At 38.2% G+C, this 22,500-nt stretch overlaps 3 protein-coding genes across 6 annotated transcripts in view; 2 read left to right on the forward strand and 1 right to left on the reverse strand.

The window, feature by feature from the left end:
- The window catches only part of LOC138000593 (TNF receptor-associated factor 5-like), a 25,688-nt gene extending 7,707 nt beyond the window's left edge, over positions 1–17,981 (reverse strand). Inside the window, exons 1-5 of one of the 3 annotated variants that reach the window (XR_011123164.1) lie at positions 17,205–17,981; positions 14,054–14,157; positions 13,289–13,386; positions 9,128–9,232; positions 5,723–7,175 (exon numbers count right to left, since the gene is read on the reverse strand). The gene's annotated coding sequence lies outside the window, so the exon portion shown is untranslated. Of the gene's footprint in view, positions 1–5,722; positions 7,176–9,127; positions 9,233–13,288; positions 13,387–14,053; positions 14,158–17,204 lie in introns of those variants that run through there. The other 2 variants (XR_011123165.1, XM_068847123.1) reach the window with 2 other exon arrangements.
- Positions 4,949–5,721, forward strand: LOC138001198 (uncharacterized). The gene is made up of 2 exons (XM_068847851.1): positions 4,949–5,089; positions 5,263–5,721. The coding sequence occupies exons 1-2, from the start codon at positions 4,949–4,951 to the stop codon at positions 5,719–5,721; spliced, it is 600 nt and encodes a 199-aa protein (XP_068703952.1).
- LOC138000594 (uncharacterized) overlaps positions 15,330–22,500 on the forward strand; it is an 8,309-nt gene continuing 1,138 nt past the window's right edge. The window contains exons 1-6 of one of the 2 annotated variants that reach the window (XM_068847128.1): positions 15,330–15,618; positions 16,017–16,122; positions 16,456–16,575; positions 17,989–18,114; positions 18,293–18,331; positions 22,161–22,215. In XM_068847128.1, the coding sequence (XP_068703229.1) occupies positions 16,540–16,575; positions 17,989–18,114; positions 18,293–18,331; positions 22,161–22,215 (256 nt within the window). In that variant the 5' untranslated portion in view covers positions 15,330–15,618; positions 16,017–16,122; positions 16,456–16,539. The remainder of the gene's footprint in view (positions 15,619–16,016; positions 16,123–16,455; positions 16,576–17,988; positions 18,115–18,292; positions 18,332–22,160; positions 22,216–22,500) is intronic. The other variant, XM_068847127.1, reaches the window with a different exon arrangement.

The following is a 22,500-nucleotide window of genomic DNA, read 5'->3' on the forward strand; positions in this document are numbered from 1 at the left end:
CATTGGCCATCACTATGTTATACTTTTAGCAATTTGAGGATTTGTGAGAGCAAAGATACATTGGCGCTAGCATAATACCGTGAATGTGGCTGCCCAATATAGAAAGCAGCCCCTTACCCAGCATACATTTAGTAACTTACTGTGATCTTTTATGGCTAGAAATAAACAGGCGCAGTTTCAAATTTTACAATCCTGTTGAGTTTTCTTACCAATCCATACTTTTGGAAGTCTTACCACTGACGATGTAAAAAGTTTACAGCGACCCGTAAGATTAATAGAGAGGTAATCGCGTAGTTACTGGTTCATTAAGTCTCCTTATGATAAGGACGACAAAGTGCCTCGAAATAAATACTACAATAGTAGTTTGATCTACGCAGAAAAGAAAGGAATTGGCCTAATAATCAAGTAGAGACATGTTGACACGATACAGAAACCAGCAATACAGAGAACAACCCATGGCCACCAGTAAGAACCTAACTACGAATCTGTAAACCTAAAATTGGTTAGCTAGGCCCCTTCTAAACAAGAACCTGTTCACCCTAAAAATTGCAACAGGTTCTTATTTTTCAAAATCTAAAAATTAATGATAATGATGATAACGATGCTTCGTTTTTAGTGGAAGTGCACTTAGCTATCTAGCTAATTCACAGCCACCCCAAACTGATTAAGAACCCCAACTGGCAGGAAGCAACCAGTTGGTTATCTAAAAAGCGTGATACCTATAACGTACGCACTCTAAGTTAGCAATTAAGATAAATTTACATTTAGAGTTCTCTACATCCTCTTCGCAAGATGAGCATTACTTTAGGCTAGAGATGATGATGTGTTATTAACAGAAAATAGTATCTTTGGTCCGCATTCCGCACCTTCAATACGTCTTGCCATAGGGACGACATTTTAATCTGTTCACTTTAAGTTGTAATGGGGAAAGGAATTTTAACAGTAAAATGTGTACATGTTAATGGCTTGAAGATTCATGTGATTGTTCGATTTATTGTAGTCATTTTATTTGATTTTTTTTATCTTGTATTTAACTTTCATTCAAATTTTCTGTAAGGGCCCGTATAGGGAAAAACTGGCTGCTGCATCGGGGACGAAGGCCGAATACCACTAAATTCTACTATCTACAACGTGATTTTTTCCTTCAGAAAATAAGAACCTATTTACGAAATTTCTCTTAATTACCATTTATGTAAGAACCTTTTTAGGCTAAATTTCTAAATGCAAGGTTGTTACCAGCGGGTTTTAGATGTATTTGAATAGAATTTTTTTATGCAGGGACAATTAAAGGTGGTGCCAACACACTCTCTCTCTGAAGCCTCCTTTATAACATAGCCACCATTGTCGCCTGAAAATACAAACGAGCTAGCGTCGCCGTTATTTAGAAGACTGGATAGAAGGTGGAAGTTATATTTCCAGAAAGGCCTGCTTCGATTGCGCTATGTCCAAGGCTTTGAAAGATGTGGTAGTCGTAGCAAGGCAAGCCTTGCATTAAGTTAACCAGATTTTAATTTTTACTTCATAATGCGCTTTTTAGAATAAGATGACTAGGGTATCTAAAAGATAGTAACATTCTGTTGATGGTGACATAGTTTATGCGTTCCAAGACTTCAATTAACCGTTATTTGTTAAAGTAGTGTCAATTAAATCATGGGGTGTAACAAAATCAACCAAGATTTAAGAGCACCCTTTCCACCTCAAAGGATTTTCTGTCTGAGCACTGCATTGGTTTAGTTCATTGACCTCATATAAAAACGTATTTGAATTTCAAGGGGGCGGGGGGAGTGCTGGGTTAGGGGGTTTATGGTTAGGGTTGTGGGTTGGGGGGCTAATTAATGTTACAAACTCTGGTTGGTCTTGAGGTAGTAGCTTTCGAGGCTCTCAGTTTGTGGTGCGCCAAAAGCGTCCTCTAGGACGCACAAACTTCTAAGATGTGTGAAAATGCTAAGACTTAGCTATGTTTGGATGTTCTCCGTTTCTCGTTTGTTTTAATTATACAAGCTTTAGTAATAACGATTTCTTTTTATTTCAGAATTCGACAAAGGAGGCGAAACAGCTAAGGAATGACATGCTAAATTTAAAATTAAGTGGTCATAACTAAACGTCCAGATTTGCATACTTTCACATACTGCATTAATAATAAAAGCAGGAGTTGTGTAAGTCAATCACGATCTCTGTCACATCGTTTTACATGAGGGGGACGTATCTTACGTATGCTCGCCGGTGTGACATCCTCGTGTTGTTCGTGGCGCAATGCACTCTGGTAAAAAGTGGCGCTGTGCACTCCGGTTAAATGCAATGAATTCTGGCTGAAAGTGATGAATTCGACAATTTTTGTAATATATTCCTCTTAAATCCTGATTATGTTGCTGCACGCTATCTACGCTCGCTCCGCAGCAACAGAGCAGGCATTCTTGTCACCTGAGCCTCGGATCGACCCAAAGCTCTGGGAAACTCTATGTAGGAGAACATGCGCCGTAGGGTTCTTATAGCCAAAAATTGGCTATTTGAACCTTACGGTGCCTGCCCATTCCTCGTGCTAACATAAATGCACCAGTTGGAGATGGCGACGGCACGCGCGGAAGAATATCCATATTAGGTCAGACAAGAGAAAAATCCAGACTATTCCGAACACTCTTGCTTCGTCAACTGAGGATCCCGTTCTGTTGCTAATCACCCTAATATCAATCGACTCCCTCCCAAATGTGCCTATACCGTGGTGAAGGTCAAACCCGGCAAGAAAGTCAAAGTTTTATGTAATAATCAAGTTTTAATCAAACCTTGAAATTACGTATCTTGTTCCACGATAAATTTTCCTCTCCTCTTAGTACCGTTAGCTGTTTTTGAACAGGATGGACCGACTTTTGTGTGACTTTGAAAGTGTTTGCAATTTGTTTTCACGGACCAATGTTTGGTAAGATTGAAACGAAGCTCCTCCTTATTCCCGCTGAGGAAACTCCTCATATGGGTAGTAAGCAGTGCGATTGCCCGATTACAACTGCATTTCAAATGGCGTCAAAGCTAGACTTTCCAGAAATATACTGGAGAGATGACGTTTCTTGCATCCCCGTCAGCTAAGCCAATGAAAATTCGCGATCGTTTGTTTGTGTTCGATAATCCAATTAAATGTTTTGCATTGTTGTTTATGTTGCTTCTACGTTTATTTTTCACGGTCATAGGGAAGTCGCTCCATCATTTAGGTTTTACGACACAGAAAATGTCTTCAAACTCTGTCCGACAAATTTTCTTTAATCAAGTGATCTTGATATCATTACACTATTTCACTTTACGCAATTGATTTTGTTTGCATCTTGCGAAAAAGATAATTCTCGTCACTTCATTAAGCAGTCCATAGTTGGGAGGGTAAATGCTCGGAGATATTAGCTACACCAAGCTACTCTAAAAATCTGAGGGTAAATAAGATATATGATGATATGATGTTGATGATGATAAGTCGGGAAATATCGAGCCAAAAACCGCTAAAAATCTGTCCGCCATTACTCGGACGGCATTAGAGAAGCCTGCGATTATTTTGTAAGCGGTCTTCACGTAAGACTTGGCTCGTGACGTCTTACGCACATCGCTTCGTGGGCGTTTGACAAAGCGAACAAGTAGATCAAGGAGTATTGTATATAATATCTGCAAAAAGCAACTCGGCGATCTCTCACATCTCATAGATGGCATGGGAAATTAGCCGCGTTTATTTTGAGCGTTGCGCATATGACGTCAGACCCCAGGCGATCCAGCAAGACCCAACCCTTTTTCTTGCCCACGGTCATTTGCCGTCCTAGTAATGGCGGACAGCGAAAACCGAAAAACTACGTTACAATAATCATACTGTCCGTGGGAATTTTGCGATAAAAATTGGCATGATACCTATTTAGTACGTCTATTTTCTAAAGGAAAAAGGACATGCAAAATTTTCATCGTAGTGGCACTTTAATACAAAACGCAGTTTGCATTTCCTTAAACTTTGAGCCAATAGCTTGATATTTATTTTGCCAATTTCGGTTTTACGCATGGTGAGGTTGCGCCTTCTGATATCGAATTGGATTCAATCATTCGTCCCTTGGGATTAGGCGTAGGTTTTATTGTACCCTGCGTAAGTCTGTTTTACGTCAATGATATGACTTTTAAGACAGTTCATATTAGGGAATTTCCGGCGCCCGCGCGTTATCGAAGATCGCCAAAAGCAGAAGATAGCTTTCTGGTATTCCGCTATGAATCTGGATTTTTTTGGCAGATTGAAAAACGGATCAACGTCAAGAACAATTAGATGGCTGCAAAATCGGGGACTGTTGGCCAATCCATTACATTGCGGCACATGTAATAATGGCATGGATTTAGTATCGCGAGAACCTAACCACATTGATGGATTTCAGTGGTAAGCGTGCATTGTGGAGGATCAGAAATTAGCCTCCTGTGACTTAACCGTACAGTAAGTCTTGTAAATGGAATAGTGAACAGAATGGATCTTCCATAAGTTAACAAGTACGCCATGGCTAAATTATATAATAGAGGGCCACTCATGCAATGTGTCTATTGCTATATGCTTCCGTTCCTACGCACTACTAGGAACCCCGCATATAAAAAATACACAGATTGTCATGAGGCAGGAAACCGACCATGATTACTTTAGTCTTCGCAAATAGAGTAACTATTTCTGAAAGTGGTCTAGTAGATCAACTCAAAGATTTTCCTGGTTTTTACCAAAGTGTGATGACCAATCCGCGGGATCTATGATGTTATTTAAGAGAAGGGAAAAGACTAACAGTTGAATTTTGCTCCTTGTTCTTGCAGGAGATGTCGCACTTGCAGGAAAAAGCGCAGTATCAGGACCAACAGCTTTTTCGCAAAGTTTCCTAAAATTTCTCTTGGAGAGTTGTTGCTGCTAATTTATCTATGGTCAATGGATCAGAGTAGAAAACAGACGGCTCGCATGTTGAACATGAATAACAATCTAGTTTGTACAGTTTTTCGGAATTTGGAGGACGTGTGCTCCATAGATATCGGGAGAAATCCCATCATCCCATTCGGTGGAAGATGTGTTGTAAAGTGTGACGAAAGCAAATTTAACCACAAGGCAAAGGTTAGATTCTTTCACCACTTTTTGCAGAAAATAACTGAAATAATGAAAATTACCCACGGCATTCTGAATGCCTGTGTTGAGTAAAACATATTCATACAGTAATTCGTTTTGTTCTTGAAACCACTAAGTTCACTAACAATGCGATATCTTGTTGCATTGTCTTGGTCAATTAGAACAACAGAGGAAGACGAGGAACAAACATCTGGGTGTTTGGAGTACTTTGTTGCGATACCCAACCATCCCGAGGTTACTATGAAGTTGTAAAAAGGAGAGACCGTGCCACTCTCCTTCCCATACTGGCAAAGTGTCTTCTGCCTGGAAGCGAAGTACATACGGATGACTGGGGGGCCTATACTAACCTAGAACAGCATTTGCCCAATCTCGTTTCACGGCACAGGATCGTGGTGCATTCAGATAATTTCGTGGACCCAGCCACTGGGGTCCACACGCAGGAAGCTGAATCGGCATGGGCAGTTTTAAAGGGCCCCATCAAACAACGGCGTGGAATTTCCAAGGAAGACCTCCAAGTGTATTTGGATGAAAGGATGTGGAGGCAGTGGAGGGGATTAAACGAGGTCATCACAAATTTCTTGCCGGTCTTAGCATCACAATATACTGACTTTGTCGTTTAACAGTTTTCAAACACGTTTTATTAGAGCATTTGACTTTTTTTACTATGCTTAATAATACAGTTCACACAGAAAACTCAAATAAAAAAACGTATAGCTTAGGTATATCCGAGTATCCTATTATCAATACCATGCCATTTCTTTTCGTAATTACTGTGATATGTTGGATAACATCAACTTGCACTACTCACTTTATTACAAAACTTATTTTTCGTAGAAAAACAATCAACAATAAAATATGCAGTTTAGCTCGTTCACTCCCTGCTTCATTGCCAATTTTTCTCTTATTTCTGTTGTTCGATCATACAACATTGCGGAGTAAATGAAAACTTACAATGGCAACCCTAATATTCCACCAATATAGTTTTCAGTTTCAGTTTTCAGTTTAGTTTATTTTGTTCGCCAGATGTTTTACAAAATTCGTCATAATTACAGTAGTATTAAAATTCTGGCGAGGAAGCTCACGAGGAAACCATATGGGCTTATGATTGTGAGCTCCCTCTTACTTATACCTTTTATCTATACTATATCAGGGGCCCGTTTCTCAAAAGTCCCGAAAACTTTTCGGGCACGAAAAGCCTTTTATGAAACTGTCAACCTCTTGTTCTGGAAAGCCGATGTTTTAACTTGATTTCAAGGTAACAAAAAGCAAAATGGCTGTGAAGTTTGACAACTTAAATCCTTACCGTTCTTGAGATACAAAGGAAATTGTGACACCCGAAAACGGCCCGTAAAGTTTCGGGACTTTCGAGAAACGGACCCCAGGAGCCCGTGTATTCGTGGGCTCCTGACTATACAACGAGGATATAGTTCAATTACACGCAAATTTAGAAGAAACGGGAATATAAAAAAGTGAAGTCTGGCTGTACTTTTCTGTTCTAGTTGTGGTACCCTGTCCTTTATTATTTGAAAATTTATTGGATTCTAGTAACGCCAAAACTTTAAAAATTTCAGAATGCTTACACATTTGACTGTGACTAAAGTGTATCTGTTAACCTTCGTTCTTCAAGACACCAGTGGTGACATGTCGCCGGAAATTAAAGTTAGAGTGTCATGATAAAAAGAGAAAAAAAAAAAAGGAAAGAAAAAAATATCGACAACCGCTAAAGAAAGGCTTCCTTTACGCAAATTCATCTGAACTTACTGACAATGGCTGAAAGCATCCCAAAGTGACAAAAACAGCTTGATGTTGCTAGCGATTGGCTGCCAGGAAATACGCTGCTGGTAATTCCGGTTACAAATGAAAGGCGACCTCGTCAAAAAGTTGCAATTCACTTGACATATAGCAGACCAACCACACCTCATCACGAATTCCCAGAGCCTTCAACGCAAACCACACTCTCTTGTCCAGCTAGTTGATCTTCGTCAAACTGAAAATGGCCAGCAACTTGAGTAACTCTGACTCTGAGCTTGATCTTCCAGCACCTAGGAGATCGACTTCCCGTGAATTCGTCTGGCTAGAAACAAAGACAAAATCAATTCCAAGGGGAAGAGCATGGGACAAGCTCAACCGCGATGGACGCGTGAAAGAGCTGACTTTTTTTGCAAACTGGAGCGGTCGGCGAATGCGAGAACTCATCCAAAGTAGCTTCCCTGCACTTAGAGGTGAAGATTTATCAAGGTTAGTCAGTTTCTAAACTAAGATAGTCCAATTTCCTCGAGTAAGACCTTATTAACTATGCGAAAAACGCTCGGTTTTTCAGGAATTGAAAATACTGTTAAACAAAACAGAAATGTCAAGTTTAGCAACAATAAAAATCAACAGATTCCTTTGTCTTTCCCTCATTCAAGGATACGTTTATACAAGTCCGCGAGCCGAGGAAGCCAACTGACAAGAATCTGCACCGGTATTCCCGAGGCGAAAGAAATTTTAAAGCTCTTGGGCAGATCCAAGTCGAAAAAGTTATTCCTGTATTTAAAGCGACATAGGCCAGGTATTTGTGACAAAACATTAGTAAAAAACAATACCACAAGTTTAAAATGCCCCTTACTCACCTAATGAAGGGCTGTAATGCGTAGTTATAAAGGTAACCGAATTCACAGGAGAGAAAATCGCTAAGGGCATAAAGGTGCTTTGCAAAAGCAACATTTACAGGGCAGACTATAATAGCGTCTATTGATAAAAACCTCGTTCTCCTATAAGAAAGGCACTCAAAGAAGAAAATTGCGGCCGGGTAGTCTTATGTCTCGGAAAACTTAAAAGCACGGCTGTATTATTCAACTAACCCGTGAAGTTAATGAAGTTGAGATGCTTTGCAGCCCGTTTAAAAAGTTTAATCGACTAGCATGATAGGAAGCTCACTACATCTCTTAGGAAATGTAACTTACAATCTTAACCTAATTTATGTTCCAGTTTTTATTTTTGTGTCACACTTTTTATAAGTCCTTGATATGTGGTTGCTACATCATCATTCTCTTTTTAAATCAACTGGTTACCAATCCTGAGAACAGTTACATTTATCTATAGAGGTTGGAGACCAGAAGACTCCAAACTGTTTTTGATAAAACTACACGTTCGTTAATTATTACCAAACCAAGTAAACATGAAACATTTTATAGTGTACATAACAACAAGAAACAAAGATGTATTTAGAAGGCACCACATCCAATTAGAAAATAAATCTTGATTTCACTTATAGGTGCCTCTGCCTCTAGTCCAGTTTCTCCACCATCACCAGGACTTGCCACAGAGTCTAATTTGCCATTCATCTCATCATCACAATCGACATTAACCACTTCCCATCCTGCCTCTGTGACATCCAGCTACTCTACTACGACCACAGCAAATGCCACCTCATCAATCCTACCATCACGGTGGCAAAGTACAGCAGCAAGTACCCCAAATCATCAACCAAGAGGTGGAAGTAAGAAGAATAATTATTTTTTTAGGTGGCTAGGGTTTACCAAGCTTAAGTCACATAAAGACAAAACCAGGGTAATGTTGAAACAGACTGCCAATTCCTTTGGCCTGACATGCATATGATGATTGCCATGACAACAACCAGTTGGTTGTCATTACAAAATGGAATTCCAAAAGTAACAAAAATAATTAAATGGATGACAATTTAACATGAAATACACACACACACATATATATAATTTCTTTGTGCTCTAGGTCTTGTCTTTGTGGGATTTCTGAGGGCTTCATTGATCTTTAACATACGGTACAAAGTCTTGTCTCTCACAAAAGTCCCTGAAGTCCCCAGAAGTATGGTATGGTTACAGTTAAATGCCAACTTCTGGGGACATTTTTGTGAGGAATCGAACATGTCCCCATATTCTGAACTGTCCCACAGAGCTGGTGTGCATTCATATGTCTGTCCCCGTAAGAGTGCAGGGGTGAACGCACATATATGTGTGTGTGTGTATATGTATATGCACTGATTTTTTTTTATCTTAATGTCAATACCTTTCTTTGTAAGGTGAAACAAGAAGATACCTTGAGAGGTTAGCGCAACAAAGTGATGATGATGGTAAGCTCCCTGTGATGTAATCTCTGCTTTTTCAGACAGCACTGAACAAATAATACAAAAACAAAAACAAATTGCAACTTCTTTCTAAGTGAAACATGACATTTTTTGCCATTTTAACTCCCTCCCTCCTTTCCTGTATGGGAATAAAATTGATCAATACAGTTTCTTTCAAGACAATGTTTAGATAGAATTGGGGGCAAAGGACCCTAATTGCAACATACAGAATGTTCCTGGTCACCGCCTCTTTGTAAAAATTAAAAAAATTGTAAATGCTTTATTTATATTGGATGTGCACTTTGCTATCAAGCTAGTTCACAGACACTCCACGTTTTAATAATCTGAAAGAAGCAAATTTAACAGAAACATGGTGAGAGGCAACCATTTTTTCAACGCGTGGCAGAGTTGAATCGGTGACAACCGGAAACAAATCCTGACCAGAGGTTAGAATGGGATTTGAACCCGGGGCAACCGCATGCAAACCCAACACCCTAACCACTGTAAAACGCCTTCTACGGCTCACTTTCATACTCTAAGTGACTGTAAGTAACTTACAATTCAAAGATTGATATTAACCCAAAATGTTCATGTAGACCTACAGTACTCTGAAATTTACATTAACAAGATATTAATAATAATAACAGTAGTTATTATTGTACTCCATTCTTATAAAGATACTTGGGATCTACACCACAGTACATTTGATGATGATGTTATTGTTGTACAAGATCTTCAAGGTAAGGAAGTAACTGTGGAACTATAAATTATTAGACTACTAGTGTGTGGTGCCCTTTTAATGGGTTACAGTGTAACAATCTTGCTTTGATATTTGTCTTCATTGCCAATTTGTAGTGAACCAACCAGGCTCCATTTTGTGTCCACACCACTTTTTTCCTGTACCCTTTAAAACACTACGGACAGATTGGACACCACTTCCTAAACATGCAATTACACATGCTTTGAGCTAACCACACTGACTAATAAGAATATTCAGTTTGTCCTACCTGTTACCTGCTTTAACAGTATAACTCTCTAACTCCATGATACCCCCAAGTAATATTATTAAGAACCTTTGAACATTACATCAAGTGGGGCACCGTTTCACACTGTATTGCAGTTGGACATACCGGTAAAAATCTTAGAAATTTAAGTGGAATTTAATTTCCATTAATTTGCTGTTTAATTTAAGGGCCATCAGAAGCAAGACCTGCATCACCCATAACAACAACAACAACAACAACAACAACAACAACAACAACAACAACAACAACATCTTCCATTATTACAGGAGGCTCAGCTGCTTTCTGTAAGACAACCCGGAACACCCCTATCACATTCTTGACAGGTAAACTTTGCGAATACATCCAGTATCAGTCTCAGTACGCAAAAAGTAAGAACTGTCAACCAGTGCAGCAAGATGAGGTTGAAAAATATATCCAATTGTTATAATTATTACTAATATTATACATATTGGGACACGTTACAGAGAAGATTGTCAAAATTATTGTTTTTTCCCCTACAAAACCCTTGAAAAAGTTATGAGAATATCTTAATATCAGGAATCTTTAAACATGTTTGGTAATTGTAGATGGACATGCATTACATATTACAGAAATCAATTTTAAGCAATTGCTTAAAATCATTGCTATTCACTGCGATGATCAAAGCTATAATTTGATGTTTGGTAATCTCCAAACATTTTGAACTGTTCATCAAATAAATTATTGGAAAGGTCTGAAATACTTTTGGGAAGTGTTAGACACATATAACTTACATGGAACAGTAATCAGAGGATGTTCCAGAAAGAGACAGCATCTATAATACCTCAAAATAAGCACTTTGGCCAATGCAGTTGTGGTTTGGAAAATATTTCCCATTACAGATCTCATACTCAGTTATTTAAGAACTTTTTATTCATCCTAAATGATAATAAGATAATTTAATGTAATTGACAAGAATGAGAATTTTGAGGAGAAAAGTAATGCAGAACAATTTCTGGTCTCGTCACCTACGTACCTTATTCACACAGGTTTCAGTATCACTCCATTTTACGGAGAAGGAACCCGTGGTAAGTGTGGAATAAATTTTTCGTTTGTTTTTGTCACCCTGCTCTAACTCTAAAAATAACCAACATCAACACCACATGCTCCTCTACCTTTACATGAATGTGTACATTGTGTTGCAAAATGTGTGTAGCATTAGTGTTATTAGAGTTTTGAATGGTGCATTACTCACAAAAATGAAGTAACCACCTTTCCTTACTTTAACAGCAGGGATGATAACCACCGATTTTTCACCACCTGGTTTGGGAGGTAAGGTTTGATTGAGTCATACCATATGTAGTTTCTGCTTCTCGCTCTTTAATTAAAGGTATTACATAATGGAAAGTGAATGGTCATTGAGAACTGAGAACAATGTGCTGGAGTAGAATGTGCCCGCAAACCTCTTATGATAGTTTATAATTGCCAAGTGTCGAAATTTTAAAACTATGTAGTTTGAGCATGTAAGTGTTTGTTTGGGACAGCTACTAAAACAAAAAAATTGATCTCCTTTTAGGCATCACTGACATCATATCAAGAACGGATGAGGCAGCAAGATGCACACACCTCTTGCAAGCTTCTTGTACTGGGATGGAGGACAATCCATTTCCCCCGTTCACAAACCATTCATTTGAAGAGGTGATTTGAATTTATGGGCTAGATTGCATGTTATATTGTAGATATGGCTTCTGTTGGTGATAATTATGTTAATAATTCACTTGGAGTGGCATGAGGAAATTAAATGTTTACAGGTTTGACGTCTATCTATCTATATCTCTCTCCACACACACACACATACACACACATAGATATAAATCTATTTTGGTGTTGATATATATATATATATATATATATATATATATATCAAGATATATACCGGTATATATCGTGGTGTTGGATGGCCTTATTGAAATAAAATTAATAATATTAGCGAGAATCCCATAAATCTGAACCTCCGTTTGCCTGTGTTTTAACTTTACTTTTTTGTGTGTATTAGTTATGCTGGCAGGCACGTGAGAGTTGCAGGGCAATGCTGATTGTTCTGCTGAATGAAAAGAAAGGCCTACACAGCAAAAGGGAGAATATTTTAAGGTAAACAAGTCCTCCTTTAAGTAGCGCAATGTATAAACAAACTCAATGCAGTTAAAATTCTTAAAATTCTATCCATTGAAGTCATATATATTGAGTCAACTGCTAAATGTACTTGCAACCTCTTTTAATACACAAGTTCAGTTTAAACTCTGTTTAAAGTGGTACTATGATCAAATTTTTACCCCTTGATTTTTTGAGTGTATCACATAGAATTCCATGAAAGAACAAAAACGCCATTTACCGTCTGCAAATATCTTCATTAGTTCCGGAGATATTTAAGTTAGAAAAATGGGTAAAATATGCAAATGACATGACTGATGACATCATACACTCAACCTAATATTATATTGAGTATATAAATCGAGCTACCTTGGCCAATTTACAAGGCAGACCATTGAAACTTGGTAGTCTAATAGTTCTACAGGAAACACACCTTTGGCTCTAAAAAATTATGTTCTCATGGCAACTCACTCTTTTCCAGTACCCACCCACTTGATTTCAATATGACTTTCAGCTTGAAATGTTAAACAACGCTACAAAGTCGTGCTAACATATTTATATGCTTGCTGGATCATGCATATCTAGTGCTGTTAGCAAATATCCAAATGGAACGCCAAAGGTGGCCAGAAAAGCTCATAATATGGGGAAGGTGTGGAACCCAGTATGATGCTATGGTAACAGAACTGTTAAGCTCATATTGTGGAGAACATTTAGTAGAATCTTACTGCAAAAAATGAAAAAATTCTGATATAAATTGGTTAAGATATCTCTTTTTTGGAACTAAAAGAGATATTTGAAAAAAGTAATCAGCATTTTTCTTCTCACGCAGACTACTTGTTTATGTTTCAAAATGGCTTAGATAAGAAAGATGCGATTTTCGTAATAGTACCATTTTAAAGCATACAGGCAATTTAGGCATTGTATTGCCAGCATTCTTCCAGCGAGCTAAGTATGGTGAATCATGCTCACTTTGTTCACAATGGACTTTATCTTGAATAGGCTTCTTTATAGAGTAGTAAACTCTGAAAATCAACATCTTTGGCTCTTTTGGGTGGCAGAAATGTCATCTGATGATGGCAAAAAAGGTATGTATTAAAATTGCACTGTATTTCTTTAAAAACAAGGTTTTTCTTGTCACAAGCATGTTTAGCACATGACTTGCAAAGTTAATAAAGACAACAACACCATAAATTAAGTCAAGATTACCCGAGGAACAGTTTTCTTTCGACGTGAGAAGTTGTGCAATTTGCCGATCTCCTACATACATCTGTAACTCTCACACAACAAGGTCTAAACCACCAATATTCTTAATGATGTGGTTAAGAATGAACACTGTTTTTTTATGTTCTGGGTAAAAACAGAGTGTATTACTTTTGACCACCACTGCTAACAACATCATCTTTAACAACCTCTACCTCAAATACTATGTTTGTTGTTTTCTTTTTAAGTGCAGTGTGAAACATGTCCAACAAAACATTAATTTCAGTAATTTCTTGCCATGAATGAAAATAAAAGAACAAAAAACAAAAAAAACAAAAACAAAACTAAATGACCTGCAACATACATTGCTGCCCTAGGATTTAATAATCAAATAAGACAAAAATAATTTGGGCATGCTGCCATCCATGACTACCCAGGAATGACTACACCAAAGCTCCTCACTAAAGAAGACAAAAAAAAATCATGGCTAACTAAACTGATTGCTGAAATATATACTTGAATTATTGTCTTTACCTTCCCTTCAGTCCTTGACAAATATGGCGGAGGTGGTATGGCAGAGAGGATCATCTGCCTTGTTCCATCACTTGGCAGCAATGCAGCATTTGTAGGAGAAATTTCTGGTGAGGAAAAGTACACATACAAGTACTTGGCAGATACTCTGTTTGCATGCATCTTATTCCTACTAACCCACTAATGTCAAGTCAAAGCCTAAAGTGATCAGCATTACCAACCAAGAATGTTTCATTTACATTATGATGACAGCTTGAAGGTAGCTTTTGCAAACCAGTATGTTAATTAACCCACAAACAAACTCCAGCAAATTCTTAAACACACCGTAATTCTATTATCTACCAACATTTTCTCTTTAATACATTTTGGGTAACATCTTTCCCTACAGAAACAGACCTGGATGCACAGGATGTGGCATTTGTGCAACTACTGGAAAGGGCAAGAAACCTTACCCGTGACCTCACTCTGGAAAGGTAATTCCTTATTAGGAGCTTCGAACTAGTAAAAGAGAACTTTATTTTGGTCTTAATGTTTTCGTCCTTATCATGGACTAAAAAGCACGAAAAAGGTGTTTTGCAGGAAAAACTGCTACATAACAATCCAATTTGAAAATGTAGGCCAAAACTCATAATTACGTATAAAACATAAGTAAAAAATTTAGAAGAAAAGACCTTATTAGTTTAAACAGAAACGACTTTTGGTGAGACATGCGCCTTAATTCCCTGAATAGTTTCAACACTTTTCACTTTGAATTTACTTCCCAAAAGGTTACTTCCAACTTTTGTGGGTATCCTTCAGGAAAAAGTTCGTACGCTCGTTTGTTTCAATAAAATCCTAACTCACATTCGCGTTTAAACGAGCTTTTAGCTCCTAGGTGACACGCATGTAAATAAAGTGTTATTATTATTATTATTATTATTATTGTGGTCTTGACAGGGAACAGCAGGAACACTGGAGAGCAGAAAGAGCTCAGCAAGAGAAAGAACTGCGGGAGTCAGAAAGGAGTGACCAAAGAGAAGCACTAAATGTAATCCACGAGCTCAGTCAGCAAAGGTAATTAACAAATCTATTTATTGATAAATGCATTTACTGGAAGATACAATATCAAAAGCCTTAGGTGCTCGGTGCTTCCAATAATTATGGTAAAAAGAACTTGATTTTGGTACTAATATGATTGTCCTTATCACGGGATAGAAATAAAAGAAAAGCACAAAAAGCTGTTTTGTGAGGAAAGCTGTTATGACAATCCAATTTGTAAATAATAGCCCAAATATATATACACATGCATAACAAATAAGTATAAATAATATACCTAAGAAAAAAAAATCAAAGGAAAGACCTTATCACTGTACAGAAAAAAATAGAGAAAACTTTTGATGAGCAATGTGGCTAAGTACATTGTACTTTCCAGGATGGTTTACACACTTTCATTAATTTTGTGGTCTTGACAGGGAACAGCAGGAACACTGGAGAGCAGAAAGAGCTCAGCAAGAGAAAGAACTGCGGGAGTCAGAAAGGAGTGACCAAAGAGAAGCACTAAATGTAATCCACGACCTCAGTCAGCAAAGGTAATTAACAAATCTATTTATTGATAAATGCATTTACTGGAAGATACAATATCAAAAGCCTTAGGTGCTCGGTGCTTCCAATAATTATGGTAAAAAGAACTTGATTTTGGTACTAATATGATTGTCCTTATCACGGGATAGAAATAAAAGAAAAGCACAAAAAGCTGTTTTGTGAGGAAAGCTGTTATGACAATCCAATTTGTAAATAATAGCCTAAATATATATACACATGCATAACAAATAAGTATGAATAATATACCTAAGAAAAAAAAATCAAAGGAAAGACCTTATCACTGTACAGAAAAAAATAGAGAAAACTTTTGATGAGCAATGTGGCTAAGTACATTGTACTTTCCAGGATGGTTTACACACTTTCATTAATTTTGTGGTCTTGACAGGGAACGGGCACATTGGAGAGCAGAAAGAGGTCAGCAAGAGAAAGAACTGCAGGAGGCAGAAACCAGTGACAGAGGAGACGCAATTGAACAACAGAAGGAAGAAAAGGTTAGCGAGAACTCTCCTCCATAAAGTTACAATTCACCAAAAATGATATAAATAGTGGATATGACACAAAAAGACTTCATTAATTGCCACTATAAATGTGAATGCAGAAAATGGTTAGCAAATTTCACACCCCACACTAGTGAATGTGCAGCAGCGATAGTTTCCTTTATGTTCTCAGAAATGGGTAGATTCTTGAAACATTACATGCTGCAGCTTTTCTCTCGTGCGCTGGAAATTTTTTCCTACTGCAAAAAGTAATGTGATGTATAAATCTAGTTAATCTATTACTGGGCCTGTAATTTTTACAATGCTAATTATCTTGGAAACAAACAGATACGAAAGGAAAGGGAACAAAGACTCACAGAAGAACCAGATTCTGGGATAAAAATAATCATAAGAACTCATGATGGAAAGAGGATGCAGCGGCTTTTTAAGGATACTGCCTTCTTTCAGGTGAGAGAAATAGAGAATAATTATAAAATATTAATTTTGTTTGTTGTATAATGTGGGAGAATTAAATCATGAACTTTGAAAAGCTAATAATGCCTGAAGATCAATACACTACTGTTTACCAGATTCAAATACGCCAACTAATGTTGTAAGCTGAACATTGCCATGCATAAAGAAGTTAAGGACAGTGCCTACAGTTATTGCGCATACGTTCTGCGCATCTCCAGATACTCGGCTTTCCTATCGTTTGCAGGGATATTTTTGCACGGGTCAAAACTATGAAGAGAAAGTAGACCTTAGTAAGTTCTCTTGGTATCCAAAAAGAAAATTGGGGATAACCATGCATTCGTTAGAGAGAATTGAGCTTCAATTTGAGAAAGATCGCCATACATTGCTTTGTATTTCAGAGCTTTATACAAATATTGTTCATGAATTATCTTTGAAAAATGCATGGTTACCCCCAATTTTCTTATTGGATTTCAATAAAACTGGTAAGATCTACCTTTCCTGCATAATCATAAATCGGGCCAAAAATACCTTTGAATTAGTAGGCACTGTCCTTAAGGAGTAACTTGATGATATATACTGGTTACTGAAAGTGACTCTTGCTTCTTACATGTAGTTGTTCATACCTCATGATATCCAAAATGGCAGACATGACAACAGCCATAACAGATTTATGCAACTGCTTTTACAGATTGTGTTTGGAGTATTTGGGTGTTGCTGAAAACAATAAAGTCACAAAAATATTAATATATAATGTAAGACTATAAAATGAAAAGGCTCTTTGATTATTATTTTTAATCCCCTGCTCTAAAACAAAGATCTACTTTTCTCTATTAACTCCTGAAGTGAAAAAGGTACGAGTTGGACATCTCAAACTATTCAATAGAATTCACACTTGCAGATATTTTACTAAACTTAATTAACTATGTAATTATTTAGAGAAAAGAAGGCTAATTTAACCAGTCTCATGCAAATAAGTTCTTTCACTACTAAAGTAAAGTAATGCTACGGCTATAGCAATCCAAATATATCAAAATGGGCTAATTGCCCGGCAGGATTTTGGTCCAGGGGCAAAAACCCAAGGAGTCAGAATGGCTGGTCATGCATAATGCACACAAGGTCAAAGAAGTTAGAAAACATTTGGTTCTGTATGAAGCAATCCCAATTTGAAGAAACCAGAAGCGCAAGGTGGTATCTGGTGATTTCTTAGTTCTTGTAAGGTGGTATTGGGTAACATCCTTGCTGCCATGAAGAAAGAAAAAGAAACAACATTAATTATTGTATAAGTCTAAGAAAGAAACTAAAAAGCAAATACTCGCTTCCAGTAATTCATAATATGATAACGACAAAGCAAGGCAGCTATAGCGAAAACTGTTTCTAATTAACTTCCTGTGGTTTTGTCATTGTCAGGAGGTGTATGACTGGGTAGGGTCATCCAATAATATGCCCTTATACTTCACCATCCAAAGGGGATCAACCATTGTTATGCACACAGACAGGTTGCAAACCAATGAGGTCCTAGACATTTCTGAACGAGTAAGTACTTGACAGGAATTTGAAAATGGTTATAATTGTGTGTACACTATTAATTTTGTTTCATATTGTCATTGCATTCAAAGAGCAGCCCTTAGTAACCCTTTCAATTTAAAGAATAACTTAATAGGCTTTAGGTCTTCCTTTTCATAACACCCCAATTCTTTTTCTATCAAAACAGGTTGAGGAGGAAATGAAAGTGGCTCTAAACAATTCAGAGGTAAGCAGGGCTCGAAATTGCGACCAATACATTCGCATTTGCGACTAGATTTTTCCCTTTGCGACTAAAATATATGGAAAAGTCGCAAATTCGCTACTCGTTGTAACCTTCGCTCTTTCGAAACAACAAGGTTAGCAGTTTCCACTTTGCGGCTTCTTTTGCTAAAATAAATAAATATATAGATGACAAAATTATTTTGTTTCTCGCTGTGAATTTTCTCTGCGATGCGATGTTTATACGTGCACAGCTCCATCCTTCGATCATTCGCCATTTTCAGCGGTTTCTTTACACACAAGTATTGCGTGCTCATCTTTTTTGCTAAACCGCTGACAAGACAGTGCAGCGCGGCGATTTTGTGACTAAGATTTGCGAAATTGCGACTAAATTTTCTTATCATAACGCAAAATTGTGAGCGGTTTTTTTCGTTAATTTCGAGCCCTGGACCTTAAGGGAGAAGAAGTAAAGGAAATCGGAGATTAGAAAAGTGTGTTCGATGAGTTTTGTTGCTTTTTAACTGGGATTGGCGTGCTTTTTCGGCTGGCTGACTGACTGACTGACTTACTGTCAATCAACTTTCCATTACAATCTAGCTACCTTTGGTCACTCATATTTCGTTCTTACTCATTGCATTGTTGTTATCATTCATTTTGTTGTTTGTAATAATTTATTCTATTTCTGGGGGAGATGTATCCTTAGTGAGAATAGGCAAGCATTAATAGCATGATATAAGTGTCTAAAAATTTACAATGAAGCAGCTTGAGTTACTCTAAATTCATTTTGTCTCGCATCGGATCGAAACTATAATAATAATACTTACCTAATTGCATTCCCAATGGAGCCAGGTCCTCTGTGTCCATGCTCTTCGTGAGCAAGGATCTTTGCCTCCAGGTTCTTGGGAGCATAACATTAGGCTTTCTAGGTTCCCAATCGAGCCAGGTCCTCTGTGTCCATGCTCTTCGTGAGCGAGGATCTTTGCCTCCAGGTTCTTGGGAGCATAACATTAGGCTTTCCAGGTTCCCAATCGAGCCAGGTCCTCTGTGTCCATGCTCTTCGTGAGCGAGGATCTTTGCCTCCAGGTTCTTGGGAGCATAACATCAGGCTTTCTAGGTTCCCAATCGAGCCAGGTCCTCTGTGTCCATGCTCTTCGTGAGCGAGGATCTTTGCCTCCAGGTTCTTGGGAGCATAACGTTATCTTACTAATTCACCAACTGACCCCTGCACAAATATTATACATTTCTGGCATTTTTTCGCAATCCATCACAACAGAGAAAAAAAACCGAACAAACAAAGTCATCATGTTTTAATTTCATTAGATTTTCATATTTTTCCTAATTAAGGCCAAGTGTGTCAGTCAGTCCAAGACAACAGCCAAAGCCTGAGATGGTTTAGCATCCATGATCAATACCCACCGAAATCGTAAAACTGGTGGGACTGAAAAACGATGTAAATAATGTGCTTTCAATCGAGTGCAAAAAATAGTTGCATAATAGAAACATAGAATAATTCCACAACAGTTCTAGATTGTGTTCTGTTCAAACACAAGTCACACCAATAGCTCCTACTAGTGATGGAAACTACTATAATAACAATCCTTAGCTAGTGGCATTTCCAATCGAGCCAGGTCCTCTGTGTCCATGCTCTTCGTGAGCAAGGATCTTTGCCTCCAGGTTCTTGGGAGCATAACATTAGGCTTTCTAGGTTTCCAATCGAGCCAGGTCCTCTGTGTCCATGCTCTTCGTGAGCGAGGATCTTTGCCTCCAGGTTCTTGGGAGCATAACATTAGGCTTTCTAGGTTCCCAATCGAGCCAGGTCCTCTGTGTCCATGCTCTTCGTGAGCGAGGATCTTTGCCTCCAGGTTCTTGGGAGCATAACATTAGGCTTTCTAGGTTTCCAATTGAGCCAGGTCCTCTGTGTCCATGCTCTTCGTGAGCGAGGATCTTTGCCTCCAGGTTCTTGGGAGCATAACATTAGGCTTTCTAGGTTCCCAATCGAGCCAGGTCCTCTGTATCCATGCTCTTCGTGAGCGAGGATCTTTGCCTCCAGGTTCTTGGGAGCATAACATCAGGCTTTCTAGGTTCCCAATCGAGCCAGGTCCTCTGTGTCCATGCTCTTCGTGAGCGAAGATCTTTGCCTCCAGGTTCTTGGGAGCATAACATTAGGCTTTCTAGGTTCCCAATTGAGCCAGGTCCTCTGTGTCCATGCTCTTCGTGAGCGAGGATCTTTGCCTCCAGGTTCTTGGGAGCATAACGTTATCTTACTAATTCACCAACTGACCCCTGCACAAATATTCTACATTTCTGGCATTTTTTCGTAATCCATCACAACAGAGAAAAAAAACCGAACAAACAAAGTCATCATGTTTTAATTTCATTAGATTTTCATATTTTTCCTCATTAAGGCCAAGTGTGTCAGTCAGTCCAAGACAACAGCCAAAGCCTGAGATGGTTTAGCATCCATGATCAATACCCACCGAAATCGTAAAACCCGTGGGACTGAAAAACGATGTAAATAATGTGCTTTCAATCGAGTGCAAAAAATAGTTGCATAATAGAAACATAGAATAATTCCACAACAGTTTTAAATTGTGTTCTGTTCAAACAAAAGTCACACCAATAGCTCCTACTAGTGATGGAAACTACTATAATAACAATCCTTAGCTAATGGCATTTCCAATCGAGCCAGGTCCTCTGTGTCCATGCTCTTCGTGAGCAAGGATCTTTGCCTCCAGGTTCTTGGGAGCATAACATTAGGCTTTCTAGGTTTCCAATTGAGCCAGGTCCTCTGTGTCCATGCTCTTCGTGAGCGAGGATCTTTGCCTCCAGGTTCTTGGGAGCATAACATCAGGCTTTCTAGGTTCCCAATCGAGCCAGGTCCTCTGTGTCCATGCTCTTCGTGAGCGAGGATCTTTGACTCCAGGTTCTTGGGAGCATAACATCAGGCTTTCTAGGTTCCCAATCGAGCCAGGTCCTCTGTGTCCATGCTCTTCGTGAGCGAGGATCTTTGCCTCCAGGTTCTTGGGAGCATAACATTAGGCTTTCTAGGTTCCCAATCGAGCCAGGTCCTCTGTGTCCATGCTCTTCGTGAGCGAGGATCTTTGCCTCCAGGTTCTTGGGAGCATAACGTTATCTTACTAATTCACCAACTGACCCCTGCACAAATATTATACATTTCTGGCATTTTTTCGTATTCCATCACAACAGAGAAAAAAAACCGAACAAACAAAGTCATCATGTTTTAATTTCATTAGATTTTCATATTTTTCCTCTTTACGACAGCCAAAGCCTGAGATGATTTAGCATCCATCATAAATACCCGCTGAAATCGTAAAACCTGTGGGACTGAAATGTGCTTTCAATCGAGTGCAAAAAATAGTTGCGTAATAGAAACATAGAATAATTCCACAACAGTTCTAAATTGTGTTCTGTTCAAACACAAGTCACACCAATAGCTCCTACTAGTGATGGAAACTACTATAATAACAACCCTTAGCTAATTGCATTTCCAATTTAGCCAGGTCCTCTGTGTCCATGCTCTTCGTGAGCAAGGATCTTTGCCTCCAGGTTCTTGGGAGCATAACATTATCTTACTAAGTAAGTCACCAACTGACCCCTGCACAAATATCGCCTCACAACATAAAAACAAACAAACAAGCAAATTCATCATGGTTAAATTTTTTTAGATGTTCATATTTTTCCTGATGCAGCCATATAAATGATGTAATTGAGACCTGTTTGTATAGGGTGTCGTCAATAGGTTATCGGGGGAGGATTGCTATCCAGGTGAACTTCATCTGGATAGCATCCCTCCCTTCTGCTGCCTTTTCTTCCAGATTTCTTTTTTGGCGAATTTTCCAAACAGAGAGGACCTCTCAGAAACAATCAATGGTAAGCCAATAAACCATGCAACTTTAGCTACCTTGAAAATGCATGCTGCAAAGTTACATTAATTTTTGGTTAAGACCCTGCATTGTAGTGGGAATGATTCTGTTAAGAATTATGAAATTCTTTTAGATAGACAAAAGGTACTACATATCTTACTGTGACACAAATTAATCAGGGTAAGGCACTCAGCAACACTGAAAACTCTTATGTTCAGTTTGTGTTTCTTATAAAGCCATATGAAGACAGTTTAGATTGTAACAGAAAACAGTACCTAAAGTTAGCACTGTA

This window comes from Montipora foliosa, chromosome 4, assembly GCF_036669935.1.
Source record: "Montipora foliosa isolate CH-2021 chromosome 4, ASM3666993v2, whole genome shotgun sequence".
Classification (NCBI taxonomy): domain Eukaryota; kingdom Metazoa; phylum Cnidaria; class Anthozoa; order Scleractinia; family Acroporidae; genus Montipora; species Montipora foliosa.

Bases quoted from the DNA above. Each gene is read 5' to 3' on its own strand.
- LOC138001198 (XM_068847851.1), top strand. From the start codon at position 4,949: ATGAATAACAATCTAGTTTGTACAGTTTTTCGGAATTTGGAGGACGTG. The intron at 5,090-5,262 runs GTTAGATTCTTT...TTGGTCAATTAG, and splicing joins AATTTAACCACAAGGCAAAG to AACAACAGAGGAAGACGAGG.